The sequence below is a fragment of the Sitophilus oryzae genome, unplaced genomic scaffold, assembly GCF_002938485.1.
Source record: "Sitophilus oryzae breed Bouriz unplaced genomic scaffold, Soryzae_2.0 scaffold_926_pilon_pilon, whole genome shotgun sequence".
Classification (NCBI taxonomy): domain Eukaryota; kingdom Metazoa; phylum Arthropoda; class Insecta; order Coleoptera; family Curculionidae; genus Sitophilus; species Sitophilus oryzae.
This window is the reverse complement of record NW_022147557.1, coordinates 905,332-921,996: the sequence shown is the minus strand read 5'-3', so window position 1 is coordinate 921,996 and position 16,665 is coordinate 905,332. Positions and strand designations below refer to the sequence as shown.

The 16,665-nt window shown below is 33.7% G+C and overlaps 1 protein-coding gene across 4 annotated transcripts in view; it reads right to left on the bottom strand.

The window, feature by feature from the left end:
• The window catches only part of LOC115890798 (rap guanine nucleotide exchange factor 4), a 691,873-nt gene that overhangs the window by 109,297 nt on the left and 565,911 nt on the right, over positions 1-16,665 (bottom strand). For all 4 annotated transcript variants that reach the window (XM_030911141.1, XM_030911143.1, XM_030911142.1 and 1 more), the window contains 2 exons: positions 15,962-16,039; positions 846-1,001 (listed from right to left, as the gene is read on the bottom strand). In XM_030911141.1, the coding sequence (XP_030767001.1) occupies positions 846-1,001; positions 15,962-16,039 (234 nt within the window). The remainder of the gene's footprint in view (positions 1-845; positions 1,002-15,961; positions 16,040-16,665) is intronic.

Below are 16,665 nucleotides of genomic sequence, written 5' to 3'. Positions count from 1 at the left end.
TTCTTCATTTTTTTTAATTACTTATACGCGCATTCAAAATTTCAGTTAAATCGAAAAAAAAGTTTATAATAATATAGTGTCTAATGTTGTATAGATAATGAATGGTACGGAACCCTTCGTGCTCGAGTCCAACTCGCACTTGACCAATTTTTATATCATGCTTTAACTGAGTTGAAATTTGATAGAAGTGTTGAAAATTTTTCCTAATTCTTGTTTCGCTAATAAATTCCTGTCACTCGTCTCTGGAATCATGAAGTTCCCTTATTTTGTTTGTATAACAATAAACCACACAAATCATTTAAATATGACAGAGATACACGGTTTAAATCAAACAACGTATTTTATTAAAAATATATACTCTTTTTGATTTAACATTATATATTTTTGTCAAAAATACATATGTCATATATGTCATCGCTTAAATCACATTTAATTTTCCTATAAATCTATCCGTATTTATTAAACCCCATTCATTGTTAATTTCTTGAACTATCACCTTTTCTCAATATCTTATCAAATGCTGCCGAGTTGATTATAGAAGCCGTGTTTATGTTGCACGGCACAATAGAAACAGCCTGTACACAGGACAATAGCTGTGTAGTTGACTGCTGTGTGAATATTTAAAAAGTTTCATAACGTTACCGGCATATTTTACAAAAACTATTGTGATATGGAAAAACCTCATATAGAACTTATTCCGAACACTAGGTCACCCTATGCTGCAATTTCTAATTTTTTATTTCAAAGTGTTAGTGTTACTTCGACCGAAATGATAACCAAATCTCCATTTGCCACCCACCGCCTCCGAAACCCTTTTAAAGCGAAGCCCCCTCCCTCCTGCTTACCTCCTTAGCTGCGACATGACGTGGTGCATTAGACTGGCTTCTTCCTGCAGCGCGTCGAACTGCATGATGTCGTTTTCCAGGCCCGTGGCCATATCTTCCAGAAATTCGACGGCGATGTCGTCCTCGAACACCGGATGCCGAATCGTCGTCACCCACCTGTTAAGAAAGGACCGTATGTAATAAAATATAAAAGAAAATAAGTCATAAATGTAAGAGCAACACGGACATCGAATTAAGTAAGTTAGGTTATATAGGGTGTTTCAAAAAACATGTGCCATCTCTCATGCGGAGATTCCCTAAGGAAAATAAGGTTTATTTTTTATATCAACATATGGCCGATTTTGCTTAGTTTCGTAGCTACACGAGAATACGTAGCTACTAACTACATAAGAATCTTCATTTCTTTCGATTTATCTTAAGTCGAGCACAGCCGTGATAAGCGGCTGTGCTCGACTCGTAAGATATTAGCGGCACTTTTGACCATCCTGTAACTTCGTTGTGGATAAAGCAAGAATATTAATTTTCACTACACTTGAAGACATACTATAGCTGGCTAGGTTACCAAAATATCTAGTAATTATCCCTCATAGTTTATGAATTATCGCTTGTCAAATTTCTTTAATTTCGACATTGACTCACTGACACATCATCAAAATTCTAAGGTATTTCTAGATGTGTCATAAACTCCAAATTTAGAATTTTAGGTAGCTTTAAGCTTAGAACCAAAGGAAAAAAGGAAAAATCCCGAAATATCCTTACGGATTAAAAGTCAGCTGTTTAGCCGGTACCGGTAACTGGCTTTCCAGTCGAGAAAAAGGTAGAAAACTAGAATTAATCGGAGCGGTCTCTTCTGATTTTATTTATATATCAATGTACCAACAATGCACAATGATTATGAATATTTTCAAGGATTATGAATGTTTTCTATTCAGACTTTAACTTGTGTAATGAAGTACCTATTTATTAGGGACTTCATTAAATGAAGTCCCTAATATGCCTGCCTCGGGGCATAATTTTGTTAATTTTATTTTCGTTAATATTCTGATTATAAAATATTAAATACATATCTTAAACAATAATTCTAGTAGGGGTAGAAGACCGATTCACCATCAGGAGCAGGAGCAGAGCGCACTGCGCATGCGCGTAAATCAGCTAAGAACATGTAAAATACGCTAATAAACAAGAATAAACAGGTTTGGTTTGGTTTGAACAGCTTTAAAACAGAAATAGACAGGTATGAACAAAAAATGAACAGGTCTGTTGTTTTAAGCTAAAAAGCGGTTCAAAGCTGATCAAAAGCTGTTCAAACCAAACCAAACCTGTTTATTCTTGTTTATTAGCGTATTTTACATGTTCTTAGCTGATTTACGCGCATGCGCAGTGCGCTCTGCTCCTGCTCCTGATGGTGAATCGGTCTTCTACCCCTACTAATTCTAGGATTATGAATTTTTTCTAATCAAACTTCTTTAACTTCGCCATCAATGACTCACACGCCGTCATTAAAATTCTAAAGCACTTCTAGATGTGTCACAAACTTCAAATTTTGAATTTTAGGTAGCTTTAAGCTTATCTTCTTCTTCTTCAAGTGTCATGTTCCTAGTGAACGTTGACGACTGCCATGCTAACAACATCTCTGTATCGTTCTCGATCTTGCGCCACATGGGGTAATTCATCTGCAGTGAAGCCTGTCTATTGCCGCAAGTTCCTCAACCACAAAAGCCTCTTGCGCCCAATCTACTTCTTTTCTTCTATTTTTCCGTTAAGAATCAGTCGGAGAAAGCCAAGGTAGTTTTCGTCGCTTGATAATATTCAGAAGTTGTCTGTCGTGCTCCATTCTTCGAAGAACTTCTTCATTTCTGGTTCTGGTGGTCCAAGATATTCTAAGAATTCTTCTGTATATCCACATTTCAAATGCTTCGATTTTATTTATTGTTTCTTTATTAAGCGTCCACGTCTCATATCCATACAAAAGAATCGACCACACATAACATTTTGTAAACTTCTCCCGTATTTTGATGTTTAGTGAACTATTTGAGAGCAGCGACTTAAACTTCTGAAATGTATTTCTTGCTTGTTCTATACGACATCTGATTTCGCATGAAGGATCGATATGTTGGTTAATCCAACAGCCTAGATATTTAAACTTCGCCACTCTCTCCAACAAGTGGGTAGCGGGTAGGCACTTCTTCACGATCCCGGTGGAGGATAGGTTTACTTCAGGAATGCGCCCCTGCCCACGCAAGCCATGATTTCCTCTACCTCCTTTACTTTAGGGGGAATCATGTTCCAAACCCTTTACCCTACCCTATTCCAACCAATTATCCTACCCTATCCCCCTACCCTCTACCAACCCGCAGGGCTAGCGTGGTAGAGTATAGCCAATTCCCCCTTAACTATGGAAACGTCTTCCAAGATACGGCCCTCAGTCTCCGGCAGCTCAAACTCCCTCGACTATGGTAGCGGCCGAGTAAGGAAAAGAGCAGAGGGTGCTAAGAATCCCCGGAGTGGACCAGGCTGCCTTAATAGACGAAAACTGCATATTGCCACTTTTAACGTTCAAACCCTGTCAAGGGATGAGAAATTATTGGAATTGGAGGAAGAATTACAACATATAAAATGGGATGTTGTGGGTCTAGGTGAGGTAAGAAGAAAGACCGAAAAACAAATAGAATTGAAATCTGGGAACCTTCTTTATCATCAGTGAAATAACGAATATGCTCTGGGCGGTGTAGGCTTTCTGATTAACAAGAGACATATTAAGAACATCGTAGACATTGGAAGCATCAGTCCTAGAGTCATATACCTAACCCTTCGTTTGAATAACCGTTACTCTCTAAAAATTGTACAAGTCTATGCCCCAACGTCAAATAGCACCGAGGAAGAAATAGATATTTTTTATGAGGACGTCTCCAAAGCTCTATCAATCAAATCCCAATTTACAATATTAATGGGTGATTTTAATGCTAAAGCTGGACAAAAAGAAGATGAAGCAGAAATATGCGTGGGAACATATGGTTATGGTGAAAGAAATGAGAGAGGAGCGAAAATGATCGAATTCACGCTGTAAAATCGACTATATGTAATGAACACCTTCTTTAAGAAACATCCAAATCGAAAATGGACCTGGGCAAGTCCGGACGGAATTACCAAGAACGAGATAGATTTCATCATGACTGATAAAAAATGGATAATTAGAGATGTACAAGTATTGGGCGAATTCTCCATAGGAAGTGACCATCGAATAGTTCGAACTAGAATTGAATTCAACCTTAAATCTGAACGACGAAAAATGATAAGGAAGAGGACCATGAGAAAATGGGTAACACCAGAAAAACCAGAAGAATATAGAGCAGTGGCAGCTGAAAATTTAGGAAATCTGGAAAGAATGGAAAATATGGAAATTGAAGATATAAATAATCACACTGTAACTATTTTAACGCAAGCTATTAAAGAAGATTGTCCTAAAAAGGATAATCAGGGAAACACAAAATTAACCCAAAACACTAAAGATCTGATAAAGCAACGTAGAGTTATGATAAACAAACACTTAGATGATTATAGGAAACTTAACAGGAAGATATCAAAAGAGATAAGGAAAGACATCAGAACCCACAATACCAACAAAATAACGCAACTCATTGAGAGAAATCAAGGATTAAAAGTTGTCAAAAAAGAGGCAAGCTATTTTGCTTGTACAATCCAGTGACTTCTTTCAATTTTCGGTGTAGGTTGAACTCGTCATGCTTTTGTTGCAGCTCTTCAATCTCGTTGCACTTTGTTTTCATCCAAAGTTCGTTAGCTTCCCTGATTTCTCGTTTTATCAGTCGGTTAATTCTTTTATATTCTGTTTCACTTTTGTTTTTGAATTTTCTTTTCTCTTTCATTAGCTCAATTATTTCATCTGTCATCCATTGTTGTTTTTTGTTGTTTCTGTGAATTAGAGTTTGTGTTGCTGTATTAGTGATGCCATTCTTTGTGTTGTCCCATCGTTCTTCTATGGTTAAAACGTTAGATGTTCTCTCGTACGTTGTAATTCATGGTTTGTGCGAATTTGTTTTTAGTTTCAACGCATTTTAGCTGTTGGACATTAATTGATTTTCTGATGAGTGGCTTTTTTATTCGTTTTAGTTTCAGGTGTATTTTTGAAGCAAGTAGATTATGGTCAGTGGCTGCGTCAGCACTTGGGTAGGTGTTTGTACATTTACACGATTTTCGAAATCTACTATTTATGATAATATAATCGATCTGGTTTCTTATTGTAAATCCATGACCGTCGCGAGGCGATGTCCAAGTATAGAGGCGTCTTTTAGGCTGTTTGAACAAGATGTTGGTGATATCTATGTTTTCCTCTTGGCAGAACTCTATTAGTCTGTTACCCCTTTCATTCCTTTCTCCGAGCCCAAATTCTCCGGTTACACCTGGTGATATTTCTTCTCCAACTTTCGTATTAAAATCTCCCATCAAAATATTAAGGTCGTGTCTTTTTGTATTTTTCATTATTTACTTAAGTTGGTCATAGAATTTAAGCTTATAATGGAAGGGGAAAATGATATCCATATGGCTCAAAAGTTAGCTGTCTAATCGCTAGTGGTAACCGACTTTCCGGTGATGGTAATAGGAGGACCGGTGACAGGATTGTTTTAAAAATTTAGATTTTTATATAAAGGCACCTGCTCCATCTATCTAAAATATTATCAGCGTTATAGTGTTGCCGGATCATTTGAAAAGCGGTAGCATCTTTGTTATTTTAAATGGAGGTATATTATTACATTTTTGGAAACTACTCTCATATCTCTTATATTAATGACTTGACAATTGCACGATATGATATTCTATAGTAATTAAAAAACTTTATTCTTAAGTGCGCCGTTTAGATTTACTTAGTAATCGAAATAGTAGATTATTCTTTTTTATAATTATGGTGCCGTGCATGCAATTGCCAAATCATTATCATTATTATAGAAATAAACATGACTAATATTGATACTAACAATTTATAACAAAATTGTTGAATAGGTGTTTAAAGAGAGACTAAATAAAATAAACTGACTTGGTTTTACATGAGATCTCACAACTTTTTATAGCGGAGGAATTGTGTTGCGAGTCTTGTTTCTTTTACATTCTATGTTTTTGATGGGATTATTTTTACCCTCAAAATTTCATTCGAATAGCTAAAAGCACTTACAAGAAAATTATAATAAATCGAAAAAAAAAGATTTTAACCTCCCATAGTTACGAAACAAAGCAGACTTGGACCTATGTTGATATAAAAAAGAATTATTATATATATTATATACAGGGTGTCCCACTTAAGATGGATACAAGCCAATATCTTGGTTGTTTGTTGAGCGATCTTTTTCATTTTTGGCAGGAGGCTGTATGGCTGTAAGACGTACATTTTGCCCAGGGTAAGAAATGCGATACCTCATAGACGTACGTTTTGATGGAATTTGATATTTTTCGAGTCAAGAGTAAACTACCCTTAGGGACAGTATTTATTTCAAATCTGATAAATTATATTGAATCATCGTTATCTAAGATACTTAAGTTCTAATTTTGATAAATATTGATACAGGGTACGTCATTAAAATAAGACATTTTTATTTTTATTATTATTTTTTAAGTACTTACGACGCCACTGGATAAACAACAGGTTTATTATCAATAACCAATTATCAATTAATAATCGATTTAAGTTTTCAGATAGCTTCCATAATAATTAAGATACGATACAAAAAACTAAATATTTTCAATTTAGTTTGTTTACATTAAAAAATTGTTTTTTTAAGTTTGCTAATACAAATTAATAAAATGAGTTACAAAATAATTTAAAACCCAGTTTTCAATGGAATCTGAAATATGATTTTTATTCGTTTTATTGAGGAATATTTTAAAAAATCCAAATAGTTAGATATATAAAACTCTCTATGTTTAAAACAATCACTATTAACTTTGAAAAATATGCTCTAAACAAAGATTTATAAAACTATAACGAACTAAAAATCTATATCTTCGACCAAACCACCATAAAAAACAATTGTTAATTGATAATTGGTTATTGATAATAAACCAGTTGTTTATCCAGTGGCGTCGTAAGTACTTAAAAAAATATTAATAAAAATAAAAATGTCTTATTTTAATGACACACCCTGTATCAATATTTATCAAAATTAGAACTTAAATCTTAGGTAAGGAGGATTCAATATAATTTATCAGATTTGAAATAAATACTGTCCTAAGGGTAGTTTACTCTTGACTCGAAAAATATCAAACCCAATTAAAACGTACGTCTATGAGGTATCGCATTATTAACCCTGGGCAAAATGTACGTCTTATAGCCATACAGCCTCCTGCCAAAAATGAAAAAGATCGCTCAACAAACAACCAAGATATTGGCTTTTATCCATCTTAAGTGGGACACCCTGTATAATAATATTCAAAATGATAGCTATAAGTTGAAATATCGACATCCCATTCATCCGTTTGACAAGTGGCCCCGTTTCAAATGTCGTATCACCATGAGCCACCTGTTCGCAATGCGAACGACCCAAAGAGGGATTTACATCCGAATTGTTGCTTCGGTGAGGACGTTATAAGGGTTAAATCCCCTTTGGGCGAACTTTCCAAGACGGATTTGAAAGATGACAGAGGATAAATGATGGAGTATCTAAGAGGATGTACGACTTTGGAGTTATGAAAGCTCTGTCATAAGTAGTCTACTTATTTTTTATGACAAATTATGAACTTTTTTGAAAAAGAATGTATAAAGCGGCGGTTATTTTAGGTGGGATTCTTATGAACGTTTGTTTATACATTTTTTTACAGGGAACATGGTTTTTCGAGATAGAGTTTCTTCACATTCTGCTCGCTTGTGCAATAAGAAAAAATAATACTGTTACTGACTTACTTCTTTTTTATAAACATGGCATAAACATGGCTCTTTTATTAAAACATTCAAACCATTAAAATTTTGAAAATACTTTAAATACAAAAATGTTCATTTTTTAAATAATAATTTCTCTTTTAAATCTAATCAAAAAAAATAATATACAGGGTGTTAGGTTTGGTTTGTTTTTTGTAAAAAACGGCAAGGCTAAACCTGTGCAAAGTCCAGAGATTCACATGCGTTTGCATCACAGGAGCCATGAGAACCTGTCCAACAGCAGCAATGGAGGTCATTCTAGATCTAACACCACTGTACATTGTCATCGGTAAAGATAAAACCGACTTACTAAAAGCCATTTGCGTCATTACCGCAAGACAGCGCGGAAAGTTCTATCTCACTTCAACCGGTTTATATCTACCGGAGCCGGAGTGAGATAGATATAATGACGGTTTTTTTAACCTATGACGCTCCTAGCTTTTAGTAAGTTGGTTTTATCTTTAGATATGCCAATGCGAAAATGATTATCAGTACTGGGAGAATTATTATCAGACCAGGGGCTTGGAACACCTTCAAAAAGGAAATAACACTCCTCCAACTCCCAGTGGATGATACGCCAAGAATGTAAAACTTTGAGAAACATCTCAATGTAGTATTGAGCAATAAAACGGATTGGAAGAGAGAAACGTCTGCACCGTAGTTAAAAGACCATGCCATAATTTAGTATATTGATGCTTCCACAACCAATGCGGGAACAGGGATCGGAGTGTTTGGGTCGAGAACTAAATATTCCGAACCAATAGGTACCAAACCAAACCAAACCAAATCTAGCATCCTACAGGCAGAATTCTACACTATCGAAAGATGCGTACAACTTATCTTAGACAGGAACTATTGGAAACAAGAAATAGCCATCTTATCTGTTTAGCAGCGTTAAAAGCGATCAACTCAGTATCAATCAATTCGAAATTGGTCAAAGAATGCATAGAGAAGCTGAATAAATTGGGCAAAGAAAACAAAGTCCTCCCACTCTGGGTGCCTGCTCACCAAGGGATAGAAGGCAATGAAAAAACAAATGATTTAGCTAGAAAAGGAGCTAACACTTCATTAATTGGACCAGAACCATTCTGCTTCCCAAGTGGTAACCAACTAAAGGCGGAACTCAAGAACTTGGAAGACTCCAGCCGCAACCTGGAATGGGAATCTTGCGACGGTCTAAGACACTCGAAAAAGTTTCTGAGGGCTTACGACCAAGAAAAATCAAAGATCTTCCTGGATTTAAGTAAGAACAATTTTCGGATTGTCATGGGGTTCTTAACAGGACACTGTCTCCTCAATGAACACCTCAGTAGACTGAAACTAAGAAGAAACGGCGAATGCAAATTCTGTGGGGAAAATGGGGAAACACCAACACCTCATCACTGAGTCACAAGAAGTCACTGTCACAACAAGTTTGGATGTGACAGTTTCACATTTCTGAGAGCAACGACGATTGAATTTGTTTCGTTGGCTAACTAAGTGAAATTGTTTAAAAATGATAAGAATTGGCTATAACTCAGTAATTTTTAGAAAGAATTGTATTCTGGCCTATATCTCTGAAAAGCTTAAAAATGGCGCTTTTTATGAAGTCATAGCCAAGTATGGTTTCCATTTAAAAAAATATAGGTTTATGTCATATGTCAAAAACGACAGGCTTTAGAAAAAAAAACGGAGAACGCAGTCTCATTAAGGATGTGATTATCTACAACTTTTTTCTGAAAACTTTTTGTCTAAAATAGATTGTAGTGGAATTAGGGATGATTTTTAAAATACTCAAAATTTATTTTTTTCGAAATATCTAGTAAGCCATAAACTTTTTGAAAAATCTGAAAGGCGCATATTTATGACAACACAAAACTACAATTCTTTCCCCATTTAACCGACTCTCTATCTCCAGTAGTTTCCGAGATACCCATAACGGACATCGTAGAAAACTCACCCTGTATACATAATACAGACGCATTTTTTCAATTTCGTTAAAAATATTAGATATCGATATATATTTTAAAATATTTTTAGGTGACATCGTATTCGACGTCCTTGCAGATCAACCAGTAATTCAACCAAACATAACCGTTCTTAGGAAGACTGAGTTAGAAGTGAACAACGTGACAGTAGAAGACAAGAAACTTTTAACAGAAGTTGACTGTCATTTAGTTATAGCTTCGCGCGTTTTCGAAAGACCTAATGTAAGTTCCGAATACTGTAGTCTAAAAAAGTTTTCTTAATACTTGAATTGAATAATTATATGGGATTGAACTCATAGACATCAGTATCTAACACTGACAGTCACAACACCTCATCAGTGAGTGCGCCGAGACGACAACCATTCGTGCCATGAACTTTGGTACGACTGATATTGGAGATGAAGAACTACCTTCTGTAAAACCGTCCCAGATATTGGCTTTTGTCAAAGCCCTGGGACTGTATGATGCGTTATAACTCAAGGAAGGGCGGCACAATAGATCTGTAAGGTCGCATTCATAAGATCTGTAAAGTCGCCCCTCCCATTCATTCTAAATTCTAAAAAAAATTCTAGGTTTGGTTTGGCTGAAAAATTGGAGTCCGATGGTTTTTTGACAAGAGAAATTTAGGGGGCGCCGCCTACATGTGTTTTAACTGTTATGAAAAGTAATAACTTTTTGTCCCTACCTGTATAAAACTACTGAGTGAAAAAATATACACTTGCGTGACTTTTTACGTAAAAAATTTCTCTTGGTAAAAATCGCTACGAGCAACCGTTCTCAAGATATTTAGAATGGAAATAGTTAATACATGTCATTATTGACAAAAAATAAACACGTTGAGTGTAGATAGTTATTTGCCTGAAATAATAAATTTAGGAATTTGTTATATTTTTAAATTTTTAATTTTTTAAAAAAGACAGTTTCTGTTGAATTTTTGGCACAAAAACATTTAAAATTTATGATTTTAGTATAATAACTATTTAGTCAACATGTTTAATTTATGTCAAGGATGACAGGTACTGATAATGTCGATTTCAAATATCTCGAGAACCATTAATCGTAGAGATTTTTACCAAGAACCCTTTTTTACGTAAAAACTGCGTAAATGTATATCTTATTACCCAGTACTTTTATACAGGTTCGGACGAAAAGTTATTACTCTTAAAATCAGTTAAAAAATATGCAGGTGGCACCCTCTACAAGTAAAAGTCATACTGATATAAAAATTAAATTTCTCATGTCAAAAAACTTTCAGATACCAATTTTCATCCGAATATTGACGTTACTTCAGAAATTATTTGGACAAAATCAAAATAAAAATGAAATTTCTACACCTTGTATCTCCGAAACTAAGCATTTTCTGATATAGTACAGGGTGGGTCAAATTCGACGCTTTTAAATGGAAACACTCTTTTTTATAGGAGATAGACGAAAACTAATATCGGTGTCTGGAGCTCAATTTTCATCAAAAACATGATGGTGAAAACCGCACATCAATATCTGTTACCGTTTCGGAGATACGGGGTGTTTTTAAAATTTGTGCATTTTTAACAAATCGCTGTAACTTTTTTGCTATGGAAAATTTTGTATTTCTATGAAAACATTTCCAAAGCACCTTTTTACGTAGAACTTAATGGTTTAAGTATAATTTTTTTAAAATTAATAATTTAAGAGTTCTAAACAGAAAATTTGATTTTTTATTTGAGACACCCTCTATATTTTTAATTAACCGAAAAGAATTTAAAATTACCTTTCCAAAAATATAGCACACTTGATATTTTGTTATAATCCCCTTCGAAATACAGAATTTTTAAAAGTTCGCCACTTTTAACTAGTAGGCTTTGGACCACTTATTGATGATATGCCCTTAATGGAACTCATATTTTCCAGCAGAAAACATATTTTTCCAGCAAGACGATGCACCGCCTCTCTAAGCTGAAGTTATCAGCAAATTTTTGCAGCTAATTTCAAGAATAATTGAATAGCTAACCAAGATCCCAGCCGTTGGCCGTCGAGGCCGCCTGACTTAGTGCCCATGGATCTAATCCTATGGATATATTTGGGGAAGAATAAAGGTTCCTTATTCTTCCGTATAATCTAGCCAAGAATTAGAAATACTTAGCAGTTATGAGAGGGTATCTTACTTCACTGAGTTAATGAATTCAGCGAGAAATGTTCAAAAACTGCCCCGTCTGTCCATAACAGAAGACGGTCGATATGTCGAACACCTGTAACAAAATCTCATGTCTTGCTTTGCTATTTATTTTTATTGTTATTAGATATAGCTTAAATGTGCTGATGTTGGTTAGATATATTCTATTTTGTTACAAAATTCTTATTCTAAATTGTTATAAAATTGTGCATCTCTGATAGCAAATATTATTTTCGTTTTAATTGATGCTCACAGCTAGAATTTTTTCAAAGCCTACTTATTTAAAGCGGGCGAATTTTTATATATTCTATACCTCGAAGAGGAATCGAGCAAAATATCAAGTGTGTTATATTTTTGGAAAGGTAATTTTAAATTCTTTTCAATTAATTAAAAATATACAGGGTGTCCTATATAATACATCAAATTTTCTGTTGATAATTCTTAAATTATTAATTTAAAAAAAATATACTTAAACCATTAAATTCTACGTAAAAAGGTGCTTTGGAAATGTTTTCATAAAAATACAAAATTTTCCATAGCAAAAAAGTTACAGCGATTTGTTAAAAATGCATATTTTTGAAAAACACCCCGTAACTCCGCAACGGTAACAGATATCGATATGCGGTTTTCACCATCATGTTTTTGACAAAAATTGAGCTCGAGACACCGATATTAGTTTTTGTCTATCTCCTATATAAAAGGGTGTTTCCATTTAAAAGCGTCGAATTTAACCCACCCTATACATTTATATGAACTTTTTTACTTATTTTTATTTGCAGAATATGATGTCGAAGTTTCGGGAATACAGTTCGGACCACCCTGTATAGTTTTTATTTATTTACTAACGAAACTCTCTGAAACTATCGAAATACTCATATCTTAGGATTATGTAAAACGGTCAGAGTGGAAGCCGAAAATGCATAATATACAGGGTGTTCTATTTAAAAAAAATCATCCCGATCCTCTCAATCTTTTTTAAGCCACCCTATAGAAGTTAAACTATTTTACTGAAATACATCCTAATACATGCCTTGGGTTTGGAAAAAACTCTCAATTTTCTTATTCTAGGAGCTACAGATGCCCGACACACTATTGTCGGACCAAAATGCAGTAAAATAAAATTTATTCTTGTCTCTCTACTTGAAAAAAAAACTTTTAACTAATCAATTATTTTTTTGCAATAGAATAATAAAATTAACTGCCCCTGGTCTTGATAAACTTAATCAACAACGTCCACTGTTAATTTGCAATTTAAATTTTCAGCTCGAGCAAAAATAGATTTTTCCAGTTAAAAAATAAAAATATAATGTAAATTCAGTAAATCAAAAAATAGAAAAAATAACCAAATTAATCCTTGAGTGGAGAGATGCAATTTTTGTAACTGTTTCGCAGACCAGAATTTTAATAAAATTTAAATTTGAAAAAGGATGAGGTGCTTATTTGAAAGACCTGTCTAGGTCGGGCTTCCGTAATATGCAAATTGTCCTCTTGTTTAGAGTGCAATTTAAATTAAGGTAATTCAGTCCTGGGTTGGACGAAGCTAATAATTGTTTATTTAATGCGAGTTATGATTAACTAGTTTATTAGGTTGTCTTGAGCGTTCATTACCAATGTCTAGTTTATATTAACATTTTGGAATTACTTTGCGTTTTTGTATTTACCTATTTAGGGAAAATATCGAAATTTCCAAATCTACACTCTGATCTACCCTTGTTTTCTTAGTTAATTGCTCAATTTTGGACATGTATAAATGATAGATTAATCCATACCCATTTTTGTGATTTGCTAAGCACTTTTATAGGCTTGGTGCATTCTCCGCCGGTGCTGCCACCGCCCGAGAATATCGTAAACAACTAGTACTTACAAATACACGGGTTTCAATAGCGAGAATACGAAAAATTTATTATGTAATTATTCCAAAAGTGTTAGGAAGTCTAATTTGTGAAAATAAAAATAAAAAGTAAATATTTTGATATCTTCAGAAGGTCTAACTTGTAATAAAATTTATTATTCCAATTAAAAAAAAAACATTTTAGATGAGTTCAACTACAGTAGCGAGCACCGGTTTTGCTAGTGGGGCATAATTGGGGCTATTTCGGCTATAACAAAAATTTTTACAGGTACATAATTATAATCTTAGAAGATGTTCATAAAACATTTAGTGAGAAAAAAAATAGTTGATTAAAAAAAGTATACCCTTAATATTGCAAATTATATTTTATCCTCTCATAGTATATGTCTATTTAATTTTTTGATTATGTAATGAGCACTTTGTTTGCTCACTTGTTTCGTCGAGCTGTTTGAATCCATTTTTGCTTTTGATCAAATCGGTGTGAGAAACTATGAAGCTATAAAGTGTTGTTTCGGGAGAGTTGAATATCCGCGAAAGTTGAGTTATTGAATGTTATTGTACCCAATAACTCTCTAATTTCACTCTCCTTTACGAGTTAACATTTTTTCGGCAATTGTCACAACACAACACGACGCGCGACGGCGCGGCGGCGACGCCTAGTTCGAATTCTTTTTCACTTATTGTTTACTACCCGAAATAGCGTTACATCACACAAACTTCTTACCTGACTGTTTTATAGTCTCAATAACTGCACTAGCAAAAAACTAAAATACTTAAATATTATGATAAAACCACGATTTCAATATTATTTTAATGCGATCAACATGACGGCTACGTGAAATAGGTACTGATAATTTCTGTTTTTTTTTTCGTTGAAGCGCTGCGGTCGGAATTTGTTGAAATCAACTGAAATGCACCAAGCCTATAGACTTGTTTAATTATTTTTTAGTAAATATTTTATTCCCAAAAATAATAATAATAATAATAATAGTATAAGTGACGAAGAAAAAACATGGTCCATAGTGGAAGACGCAGAAAAGCTTACCCGCTGGAAAGAATAGGCTCTACACGGAAGGTTTCCCCATGACGTAGACCAAGACACTGTCGACAAACAAGCGTCGTACAATTGGTTAAAACGTGGAGAGCTACAACCGGAACCCTGAAGGGTTTTTATAGCCATCCAAGATCAAGTGATTAAGACCAATAACTACCGAAGATACATCTTAAAGGACGGAATTGAGTCTGACTTATGCCGAAGGTGTAAGAAAGCAAGTGAGACAATACATCACGTCATAGGAGGATGCCAAGCTATAGCACAGAGTGACTACAAATTTAGACACGACAAAGTGGGAAAGATCATACACCAAGAACTAGCATTGAAGTATAAGCTCATAGAGCATAAAGTTAACTATTATCAGTACGAACCTGCTATAATCCTTTAACCTGCTAAAACAATTAATATGAAATGAACTGGGACAGAACTGCAATAACAGATAAAAAAAAAATAGAACACAATAGACCAGACATAGTAGTGAAGAAGAAAAAAGAAAACAAAGCGTTGCTCATAGATTTTGCGGTGACAAACAACAATAACCTAACGCAAACATACAGAGAGAATATTACCAAATGTATTGATTTATACTTTGAAATTAAAGATATGTGGAAATATGATCGAGTCCGGGTCATCCTATTAGTCTATCGAATATGGGTGTAAACCAAAAACACTAATTGAATCGCTGAGGGCAATAGACTTAGAACCATACCAGTACCAACATTTGCAAAAATCTGTAATCCTTAACACCTGCCATACAGCAAGGCGATTTCTATACATGTAACTTAACCGGGAACGTTTCTAAGCCAGAAAAGTTATCACAATCATGGTGGAGACGAGTCACTCCTCCAACCACGAGAAACCAACGGATGTAGTTGAGATAAAACGACATAATATAGTTGTAATATAGTTCGATCATTCCTAAATTCAAGCAATATACTCTGAAGCGACTTGGTACAGCCCGTCAGTTCAGAATAAAAAACCACTTTGCTTAAACAAGTGAGAAGAAAGAAAAAGAAAATAATATAGTAAAAATGAATAGGCAAAGCCAGTTTAAAATAACAGAAAATAAACTGTTAGTACTGTACACGATAATAAGTAAAGTTTGTGTTTAAACTAGGACAAAAAATAATAGTTTTTGTAAATAATTTTGCAATAGTGAATTATCTTACCTGTAAACAAACTGGATGACTCTTCTTTTGCAAGCGAGAACAAATTCTTTGTCTTGATTAGAGAAATCTATATTATAAGTGTGAAGAATTAAGGAAATATGTAAAAATAATTTAATGAGTGCTAATTATTCGAATTTGAATGTACATAAACATTTTCTTATGTACGTAAAATGACAAAAAGTTAATTAATTTTATGTTTGGAATGTCGATTGTCTTTATAAACTAGAATCTAATATACTTTTAGTATTTTACCAAATATATATAGTAATATTTGCAATACATATAAATAATATATTTTTTTATAATTATTAGGTACTAAAATTGAAAACTATGATGTTATTTGTTATTTATTTATATCAGCTAATAAAACCTAGAATATTAAAAAATCTCCGTCAGTTTAAAGGCCTGAAACTCATAATTATTATCGATACTTCTAAGAACTACCCTTGAAATATAGTACAATGGATAGAAATCTTGCTCGTATAAAAGAATTCGAGCAGTTTATTACCCGGCATAAAATTCTATGGATGAACAGAATATTCATTTTCAATTACCAATAAAGATAAAATTATGTTTTTATTCTGCATAAAGATAATTTTAATAAAGTATCTTAATTTAAAGATAATTTTAATAAATATTTTTATATAGTAATAAGTCTTTATTATACCTCATTAATTTCATGATAAGAAAAAAAATATATATAT